The following is an 11244-nucleotide window of genomic DNA, read 5'->3' on the forward strand; positions in this document are numbered from 1 at the left end:
ATAAATTAAGACACTGCTGATCAGTTTTACCAGTGGCATTCACAATGCTGGCCTGGAAACAGTCATAGCAATTCCATGCTCCTGAAGAAGGCTCTGGAGACTCTGGAATAACTCCCAGAGCAAAATGAATTTCCCCTTAACCTCCACATCCATAAAGTGATGCTTAGATAGGGATAGCATAAGAAACCCATCTCCATGTATAACCTCACAGTGACCAACAGGCTGAGGTGAGGGGCATACTAGTGAAAGACATCTTGGGCCCCAGATGGATGACCCTTCCCAACAGATAACAATTTTGAGGGATTATAAGTGGTGAGAAGGCTCCTTTTTCATTTCAGCAGCTGTATGGATTATTTCTGAAGATAACTACAAGCCAGAGGCTAGCATGAAAGATGGAGCCCTCCTAACATGCAAGGAAGAACCCCCAGTACAAAAATTCCAATGCCATTTTGCTTCTTATTACCAGCGTGGCCGAGTTTATCACCAGGACTTTGCCCCTGTGCTCCAACAAGCCTCACCCGTATTCTGATCTTGACTGTAACTTCAGCTATTAAGTTGGTTTACCTAATAGGTATTGGGTAAACTGCTCAGGTCCAGCTCAGCAGTAACTCTTCCAGCTACCTAAGGAATTGAGCTAACTGTCCTAGAAAAAAGAGAAGCAAGTTTTGGTGATAGCTTTTCCTGGACCAATGCTATAGTTGGAAGAGATGTTAGACAAGCTTTGAAGAACAAGTGCGTCCTTCAGATTTGGAAACACTGCTCCTTGCGTTTCCCAGACCATCAAAGCTACACCACCACTTCAACCCTAACAGAAAGAAATGGGAAACTATTTGCAATACATTAAGCTCCAAGGGATAACACTTTTCTGAAGTATTTACTGAGATAAAGGTTATTCATAGTTTCAAGGGTCGGAAGGGACCTGAGCAGATCATCGAGTCCAACCCCGTGCCATGGCAGGAAAGAGTACTGGGCAGGGGGTCAGTTCCCCTGTGCTAAAAGTGAACAATATCCATACCAACTGCTACACTCTGCTACATCGCTCTAGTTTTTATCAGGAACAGCATTCCTGACTATCTTGAACATACAAGCAGATGATTAGCTCTGTTAGTACTGCTGTGTTCTCCTTCTATGACTCATACAGGACAATACAGGCAGTATTCCATCCAAATTGTTTGTGAAAGCAGGTCTTTGAACAAGACTGTCAAGTCACAGTTTCAAAAACTGACTTGCATTAGCCTTGTATTTCAAAGCCCTGGCTCAAAACCACTCAAAGATCTCTATTCAAGCTGTCCTTTGGCATAATATTCTGCAGCCACTTCCACACTAAAGGCATTGTTTACTCCCAAGAAATGGTTAGTGGGGGAGTCAGTAAGGCCTCTCACTACAAAGACTTATTTAAATACAAGAATAACTCATTTGCTGGTTGACTTCATCACCAAGGACTCCCAGGCCACCACTAACAAATCCACTCATGCACCCTTTAAATGAATCACTTCACATGCTCTGGACTGTAAAACCTGCAAAACTGGACTAGCTCAGTTATACCAAGCATGGATTATCAGTTAAGCTACTCTGAAAAGAAGTCATGAGGTAATTACTCATTTGAATGTTGGGGTTCCTTTCTGGCAGTCAGAAGCAGCATTAAGGAAACACAAACTAAACAACGGTACATTAGAATCCAGAGTACCAATGGCTTGGACAGTTATCTTCAGCAACAGAAACTAATGCACAAAATGTACAAAAGTCCAGACAGGAGAACAAAGTTCACAGAAACATCCTGGCTTGTTCTGTGAAGAAACACATCCAGATCCCTCAAATAGTGTGAACAATATGCTTTCTGTATGAGGCTTCAAAATGATTACAAAAAGTTGACACAAGTGACACATCCCACCTCTTCTCTTCTACATCTTTCAGTACTGACATTCTAAGGATCCTGGAACATTTGACTGCAAGTAAATGAGAAACTGTAACTATTTGGCTCTAACTGTAACTACTCTCCGTCTCCTGGTCTTTGTTCAGAGTACCTGGCCTCCGGCACTGGCAAAATAAATAACATTTCTCTCTTTCTCTTGCAAAATAAATCAGATAGCAAGACAGTAATTGGATCTAGGCTGACTTCTGAAAGTGGCCATGTCTTCTCTATCTTGGATGGAAAGTTTTCACAGCAAGCAACATGCCTGGCGATGCGTTTAAAGGCTGGGTTTTTACCTTCATAGCACAATTTGTAATAAAATCAGCAGATGAAACTGATGCAAGTGAAAGAATTTCAGTTCTCCCTTTCATGCAGCTATCAGACTTTTTGGCACATTTCACCTTGGGGAGAATACATCAGTTTATGCCAGTGATTCTCGAACAGGGTGCATCCTGGGGTGCCTTAAGAGCCTTTCTAGGGTGCTATGGGGTGCCACGCAATGCCAGCACTGTTAGGTGTGCAAGCATGATTTACAAGATAAACCCAGAATTTTCAAACAGGAATTCATACTTTTAAAAGCACTGTGAACTGATGTGGTCTTTCCAAGTTCTTTGCAACAGCAGAATTGCTCTATTACTTTTCTGTGGTCCAAAACACAACTGAAAACTAAGAACTGACATTTTCCAAGGGGTGCCCTGAGTTTAAAGAGGTCTTATGCTATAGATGGCTATTATTTCCGATCCCTAAGCTTTGCTAAAACTGAGCCTCACCTTAATTCTGACCATCTACAGTGAAGATGACAAGATTTACCCAAAGACTTAACAGCAAAACTAAGCTGCTATATGAAATGCCTATACTCTAGAACTACATCTACACCAGACATAAATGGGAGCCAGGTAACCAAATATAAAAGAAGTCTAATTTTCAAAGCAAAATAAATCCACACAGTGCAGCACAGCATGCCCCTCCCCACCCCACCCAGCCACTCAGAAGTTGGACAGCCCTGATCTAAACAAATTTCAGTTTCTTACTTCAAACATCAGCAACACTTTGACATTCCAAGAGATGGAGAAAGACAGAGCTGAGTTACACAAATAAGTACCACACCTGTAACCCAAAAGTGCCAGCAGAACTCAGATGTGCTGCAGAAACCATAGAATACTGCACAAAATCTGCAGCTGTTGCCTTGTGCCAGCTGATGTGTGGGATAGAAAGACAGCACTCTCAAATGTGCTGTTATGGAAACAGGAAAAACCTATAAAATACTAAATAAGCCTTTAATCTTAAAGCCTTTAAGGCATGGACAAATACAGAGTTAAAGAATTCTTCTCAATCTAAAACCCCCCCACTATTTCTATCCAGAGGGCTCAGCTATGTTTCAAAGTATGTGTTATAACTGTAGGAAATAAGATAGTACCATACTTGTTCAATTCTAGTCAAGAGAGAGCACCCAGAATGAAAGGCAGGAGTGCAGTGCTTGGAAGCTGAACAGGGGTAAATTATTTATCTAATCACATTAGCCTACATAAACATACTTACCCTGTTTATAGACCCAATTATTTAATAGGCTACTGAGTGCCATAGGTGCAGTTTTTGGAGTCACAGCCCACAGAGTAGGAGGGACTAAGGAAGCTTTAAGTCACCCTTAGCCCCCTATATAGAAAGTTAAAATGAAGATGGAAATGGCCTCCAGTGCTATGTTCTAGCAGCCTGGTAGTGCCATTAAAAACTGCAACACTGATTATCTGCAATGGCCCTGTTCTTCTTTCCCTTCTGGCTGGAGTTCAAGGAGACAGTGTCACATACAGCTTGCTGCTTCCTTAGGCAGCTTCTCTGCTATTCTCCCATGATTAGACCTGGAACTTTTCTCGTCTCTTACTGCTACCTAGCAGGAGGGAAAATCCCATGATCTCTGTAAGAGTAACACATCCTAAAGAAACACTGCCTAATTCTATACATTTAAGGTTATTAGAGCTACTTGCATTTAAAAAAAAAAATTATTGCACTTTTTGCTACTTTCAGATGGTACTTACACTCTGCTGAGATGTGAGACTAGATTACTCCATTTTACTTAGTACTACTCAATGTACTAACACAGTGATGTAGTGGTTAGGTTTTCAACATCAGAGGGGCAGATTTCAAAAATCATACCTTTTTTTATTAACATAGCAAGAAAAATATCACAGATAGTTCTGTTTATTTCTATTTCACTCAAAATCCTCCTGTGATGTTAATGCCTAAAGGCATCTGCTTTAATGGTTAAAAATATATAATTTCTGAGTGAAAGTATTTAAAAACAGGACTGAAGCCTGAGAAGAAGTAAATAAAACAATCAGAATGAGGCGTGCCCATTTTAAATCTCAACTGGACGCTGGGACAGGGAACAAAGGAAGCTGTGACAAAGTCTACTCTCCAAGCACAGGTACTGTGCTATCCCTTCCCCTACTCAAGGCCCCATTCATCCCTCTGCCTTCTTACTTTTATAGTTCCAGTGGATGCTGGTGACTTGGATCTCCTGAGTAGGAATATACTCCTCAATAAACTTCTTTCCCTGGAGTCGGTGCCAAAGGGTCGTCTTTCCTGTGTTCCTGTCCCCACGGATAACAATTTTCACTGGAGGAGAAAAGCAGATCAAAAAATAAAACAAAACACATTAAAAACAAATCCCAGGTGTAATATTTTGCAAGTGTTATTCCAATGGAATTAGGCCTTTCATAGATTTCATAGACATTAGGGCTGGAAGGGACCTCGGAAGATCACTGAGTCCAGGCCCCTGCCCCAGGGGCAGAACGTTAGCTAGGGTCAAAGGATAAGCGTCCGAAGGTTTCTTAACCAAGACTAGGTCCTTGCACCACCTCTGGAGGGAGTCTATTCCGGGTCTTGGGGGCTCAGACAGTAAAGAAATTTTTCCTTGTGTCCAGCCTAAAATGGTCTTGGAAGAGTCCGTGACCGTTGGACCTCATCACCCCTTGGGGTGCTCGGGTGAATAGGCATTCCCCCAAACCCTGATGCACACCCCTTATGTACTATAGGCTGCCACCAGGTCACTCATGAACATGCGCTTTTCCAGGCTGAAGAGTCCTATGGCTATCAACTTCTCTTCATAAGGCTTATTCTCTTGCCCTGTGATCAAGCACGTGGCTCGTCTCTAGACTCTCTCAAGTTTCTACACATCCTTCTTGAATTGTGGAGCTCAGAATTGGATGCAGACACAGGCTTGAGACTTTGCTACAAAAGCTGACCAGCCATCCCTCAGATCAGAGTCAACTATTCAACAGAAAGAGCTGATGTCAAAACATCAAGGCTCCTGAGCCCCGCTCAACTTCACTCATCTAAGTCTGTACTCTGCCTAGCTCACACCTCAGTGCCCTCATTCAACACCACCCCCATGCTCCCATGTTAACATTCTTCGATACCCATCTCTAAGCTAGCAACTCCACCTTCCTCATCATCATTCATATTTCTCCTTAGCAGCTTTTCTTCCCTCAAAAAATCATGATTTCCTCAAAGCTGTGTACACCACATTCATACAAACTGAAGAACCAGTCTCAGGAGCTGGTCTCTCCAAGGAAGTCACACTGGTTTAAACTGACCATGAAAATTTAAACCAGCAGTTACCCTGGTTTAAGTTAAATACAAATAAGGCAGTTTTTGGCCAATTAAAACTGTTCCCCTGTCCCCCATGTGGCATTTGCACTGGTTTAACTAGAGCTGTACAAATATCAATTTAAGTTAAATCACCATAGATCCTCATATGATGAAACCCTGTGTACCATTTAGTGAGTAAGCTCTGTAGAGTCAGGACCATAATCTTCATTGATGTTCTTACAGGGCAGAGCACACCTGTGAGGCTCAGTAAAAATAATTCAGCCACTTGTTATAAATGGGATTTACTGTGCAAGATACACAAGTGGGAGGCAAACAAGAAATCGTAATGCACTCCAGTGAATTTGCAATAACTGATGACCAACCACCGTTCTGTTGAAGTATGTTTGTGTAATACATTTTTTTACTCACAACAGGAAGAATAAATCAAGCAAGGAACCTAACTGTGAAGGAAGAAAAAGCCCACTCAGAACAGCTTGCTGAAAAGCATACTAACAGCATAAGTGGTATTCACAACACCTGCACCTCACACACCTCAGTGAAGTGATCTATGCAGTCGTGAATGCTGTGCAGTTTCCAAAGACTGCAGCATTTTCGACACTGGAATCTTGTTCCTGTAGAAATCAATTAGCTTTGTTTTCTAAGTTTTGTTCTACTTAGCGCATCATCCTTTCAAATCTACTGCCTCCTCTAATAGTATAAATTGCAACCCAAAACCCAAGCACTGACTTCAGCAAGCTCAGAAACGTTCAACATATGAAATTAGTTCTTCCCTTGGAAATGGACAGCTCTTCTTTTCTGACCCACCAAACTGCAATACCAATGATTAGCCTTAAATTTTGTCTAGTCTCTTAGGAAAATAAATTAAGGAAAAGGACTGTATCTTTATAAATAAAATAAAATAAAAGAGAAGCAAATTCCTGGTGCAACTAACACAAAGCGAAACAAGTAGAAGACTGCCATTGTTTGGTTTCAAGATATGTTTGTACCATGCACTTAATTCTTCTAAACAACATCCAACATACAAGCAGTCATTAACTGGGTACATTTGTTTTCAATACCTGCTCATTTTTCTAGAGCATATGCTAGGAGCTATTAATGTTTTATGTAATGCAATTGTAAAAGATCAAAACTAAAGTAAATCCATCAAAAGGGCATTCAAAAAGAAAACAGAGAAAGTACTTCTCCCACACTTCTCAGAGCTTCTTCACAGATAGCTGTAGGTACCGCCATCCCCATTTAAGATAGCATTTAACTTCTTTGTACCTTCTTCCCTAAGCATTCTTTTTAACAATATTTCTTAAGACACAGCAAGTCAAGAGTAGAGCTGGAAGACCATCTCAGGTTTCCTACCTGGGGCCTAACCAGGGAATACTACTGCTTCCCTCAGGGCCATCTGAGAAATGATGCTTGCTGATAATTACAGCTTGGATTATTGAAAGGTAGGAATTTTAAAAGTTAGATGCAACTTTCACCATTTTGACTGTTTGCATATCTCACTCAGTCTGAATAAAAATATGCTGGGGCATTTAGGTTAACCCTTACAATTCTTCTGTAAAGAGAAAAAGCCTTCGTGACTAGTCAAGAAACTATTTCAGCATATCAAAAACTTTCATTTGAGACCTATGTTAAGAGGAACTTAATGCGCAGTCAGCTAGGGTGTGAATGCGCATCACCCAAACTACCCCACACTAACTCCCTCTGTGGCCATTCCCAGAGCATAGGAAGTGTGCGTTGCTGCTGATTCACTTGCTGCACCCTAAGAGCATCCACACTGGGAGTTAATGCAGAATAACTTGGGGGCTGTATGTTCACACCATCACTTACTGCACAGGAACTTCCCTGTGTAGCAAAGCCTTAAGTTGAGAGGCACCCTGTTTATGAACCCAAAATAGCAAGAAATGTAATGACAACGACACCCACTTCATTCTTAGCTCTGTTCCAACATGTTCTAATGTCATTCCTTCCAAGATACACAAGTGGCTAAATAACAACAGGGTGCATTTATAATTTTAAAAACCATGCGCACACACACACAAACACTATTAGTCATGCCTTCCTTAATTTAGGGCAGGATTTTTAAAATTCTAAAATTCAAATATAATAAAAAGCTTAGTTTGTCTGTCTGTCTGTAATGCTTTTGGGGAACTGTGCATGAGCCACCAAGAGGGCAGGTGGAGATTGGGTGCATAGGCCCAAGTCTGAGCCACTGCCAGGGAAATCTGTGGCAGTGGCAAACACGCCCCAGCTGCCTGAGCAGCAGGGCTTCCCCATGCCTCCCTGCTTGAGGGTGAAGGGGCTGGGGGGGGGCATGGTGATGGTGCTTCCCCATCCCTGATGCCCCCCCTCCTTACCTCCCAAACAGCCAGCAGGGAGGGGGAGGCGGCGGGGAGGTAGATGTGGGCCAGGTGGACACGGAGCAATGGGGAGGGGTAGTAGAGCGGGACCAGACCCCCGGGGGGGGGGGTAGACCAGGGCTGGACCCAAAGTGGACTGGGGGGAGGCAGGCGTAGAGAGGGGCCAGAACCAGAGCAGTGGGAAGGGGTGGTGGAGCAGGTCATTCTTGACAGGCAATTTGCTACTGTACTATAACCAAGCTGCTCTTTTTACTTCAGGTTTCTAGTCTGCCAGGTATCTAAAATTCATCACTGTTGCACATATTCAATTTGCATACATTTATGGGGGGGTCAGTTAATTAAAAAAAATAGGATACAACATCATTTTATCACTAACTGCTACAACTGTCATAAATAATCAAATGGCCTTCAGTTGCTCCTAAATTTGAAATGAGGTGCATCACCAAAGCGCACATTTTGTATTACCACCTGCAGTACAAGAAAGACTGCAACATTATTTTGGCAGCAAAACTGGTTTTAGATTAAGCAAACACAGGTTTATAGCCTGGACATGAGAAGTGCCCTCGTGGTAGGTACAAATGGCAGGAAAGGAAAAGACAAAATCATTTAGTGCCCAGTACACTTTTCATCCATGTTGTCAATGCATTCTAAAAGATGGAGGACTATTACATTCACTTCTACAGATGGAGAAACAGAAGAAGAATGATGGCTGGACAAGAATGACACAGCTCCCAATTTCTCTAGAATGTTAACTAGGACCCCTGGGGCCAGGCCATACAGTAACGAAGGAAAAAGAAATGCAGATTCTAATACCCTCAAAAAGAACACAGTGTATCCACAAGGTCATACATATTTTACAGATGCACTTTTTTTTTTAAACACTTCCAGGGAAAAAAGCAGAAGACAGGTGGAATATCTAGAACCCCCAAGAGCAGCTGGCTTCAACATTCAACAACCAAGCATGATTTTTAGAATGTATTTGTCAGCATTATACTGGCTGATGTCCAAACCTATGCAAAAGGAACACATGGACTGCATTTCTTCCCTTGTATGCTGCCCTCCCCTGTCATAGTTGGAGTGCAACGCAGAAGGGGACAGGGGCACCATCTTCAGAGGGACATACCAGCTAGATTTGTCAAACAGCTACACACTGTTTGCTCTAATCACTGATGGCTGGCTTCAAGGGAATCCTCTTAGACATATAATCCCAGAAAAGGCCTCAGCAAGAATAGTTCATTTCACCCCCTCAGGATGTCATCAGTTTACACAAACTTTCAGATATTAGTTTGTCAGCCTTTATTTTCTGCTCTGGTTCTTAGAAGCTAAGGCAAGTGGTGCGTGCCCAATGCAAAGTGTGGAGGAGTACATGAAAATCTGCATGCTAAGAAAGGACAATGAAAGAAGGCTGAATTTGAAATATGATTTCCCATCGAACAAAGTGAATATTGTTAAGATCCTTATTGGACTTTGCTGTCTTCAGAAATATCTTACATAGAGCTCAACCTTCCTTTTCTGGTTAGGGTCTACCTGGCTTGATAGAATGAGAGGGCAGAGGAAATATTCCTTACTACAAAACATTTCAGGGCCTTTTTTCTTATAATAAACATGAGCTAACCAGCACTCTCAATACTTAAGAGTTAAAACACTAGTCATCATCACTCCCACCTGAGGATGGGTTTTCTTTTTAATATAATATAGGGATGAAAGAACAACGAGGTAAATTATTTGATGGAAGCCAACCAACATGTCAATGTCAGGGCCAGGTTTAGGGTTCAGGAGTTTCTGGCTCCCAGCCCTATTATTTGAACACTTGGTGCAGCTTTCATGATCATTCCCACTAGTTAGTCTAAGGGCTAAAATAAGGTAAGGAAAAAGATTTCAGTCTCATAATATGGGCAGACAAAAAACAAGATGAGGTTTTTGTAAAAACACCCATGACTGTCCTAAATTTGGATCTGAAAAAGGAAAAAGAGGGGGTCTGTATGCAATAGTTATGAAAAGCATTTTCAAGCATTCCCAAGGAATTCAACTTATTTACACAAGGAGGAGCATTGTGAATGAAATAAAAGGTACAGCTTTGTCTTTTCCCTTCTGCCTGGCAATCTTTACTATCCTATACCAAACTTTGATTGGACCCGTCATCCCCCCACACCAGAACTTGCTCATTTCACATGTAGGTACTTCTAAAATAAATATCCAACACATACTCAATGAGCAGCCTTCAAAACCCTTTCAAAAGCTACCTGCATCTCTTGTAAATATTATATAACACTAGGGGGTAAGTAACTATGGAGATTAAAAAGCTTTTTGCATAGCAATGATAGAAGGGTGCTGTTTTACGATCCATGTCTCCCAGTCCCTTTGAACCTTACTGTCACCCATTTGCATTTTCAGACCTACATTTTGCACTTTGGCTTCTATTCTACCCAGGAAAGCAAGCAAGCACCAAGAAAGGTGTTTGTGCTCGCAAAGAACAAATTCTCCAACTATTTAGTTGGCTTACTAAAAGATAACACATCTACCCAAAGAACCTTGTCTGCCCAAGACAAACATATTTATAAAAAATTCTTCAAAACCAATGCCTACAAATGAGCCCCGTTATTCCAGGGCACTTTTGCAATCTGATTTCTCTACCTACATAGACCCATATGATATGAGACAAGCTAATACTTATTGTACTCTGTGCAGCTGTGTCTATTTTCAGACAAAGATGAAACAAGTATTACCCCATGTCATGATTATTATTGATGTGTGCATTTCATCTATTTAGGGTACTTTGCCAGGTCTCTAGAAATATTTTCATATTAGGAAGAATATTTATTGGCTTAAGAAGGAACTGAGCCCAGTTACCACAAGGAAACATTCACATGCCCTAGTGAAAAAAAAATACAAACAAGTAGTTTGCATAAAACTGACACTCAGTGTGAAAACGTGCACTAATGATGCTGAGGACATCACCTCCTCCACCTTTCACTGCAGTGAGGCATAGCCAAATTCTTCAATACTCACCGAATAACAGCCAGTCATTAACTCCTACAGGTAGGTACCCCTTTGCTGGGCTCTAGCAAAAGCCAAGCAAATGCAAAAGGTCTTTGGGAGGAGGGTATGGAGACAGAAAGTCACTCTCCAAACATTTTGAACTGATCTCAAGAGGTGGAAGTATGGGGTGCTCACACTGAGGCTGAGGGCATGTACATAAAAACATAAGAAATGCCATACTAGGTCAGACCAATAGTCCACCTAGCCCTGCACCCTGTCTCTGACAGATGCCTGGTAACTGCAGGGGCCATCTTCTTGTCCTTTGTTCACTCAAATCTTCAGACAGTTTCACTGGCTCCCTGGACTCTTTTGAGGGCCAGTGGGCACTGT

General features: G+C 41.8%; 1 protein-coding gene across 3 annotated transcripts in view; it reads right to left on the minus strand.

Moving 5' to 3' along the window:
• RABL6 (RAB, member RAS oncogene family like 6) overlaps positions 1 to 11244 on the minus strand; it is a 72615-nt gene that overhangs the window by 59478 nt on the left and 1893 nt on the right. For all 3 annotated transcript variants that reach the window (XM_090021710.1, XM_090021709.1, XM_090021711.1), the window contains one exon: positions 4391 to 4525. In XM_090021710.1, the coding sequence (XP_089877836.1) occupies positions 4391 to 4525 (135 nt within the window). Of the gene's footprint in view, positions 1 to 4390; positions 4526 to 11244 lie in introns of those variants that run through there.

Source organism: Crocodylus siamensis, chromosome 11 (assembly GCF_052110815.1).
Source record: "Crocodylus siamensis isolate JL-2025a chromosome 11, ASM5211081v1, whole genome shotgun sequence".
Lineage (NCBI taxonomy): Eukaryota > Metazoa > Chordata > Crocodylia > Crocodylidae > Crocodylus > Crocodylus siamensis.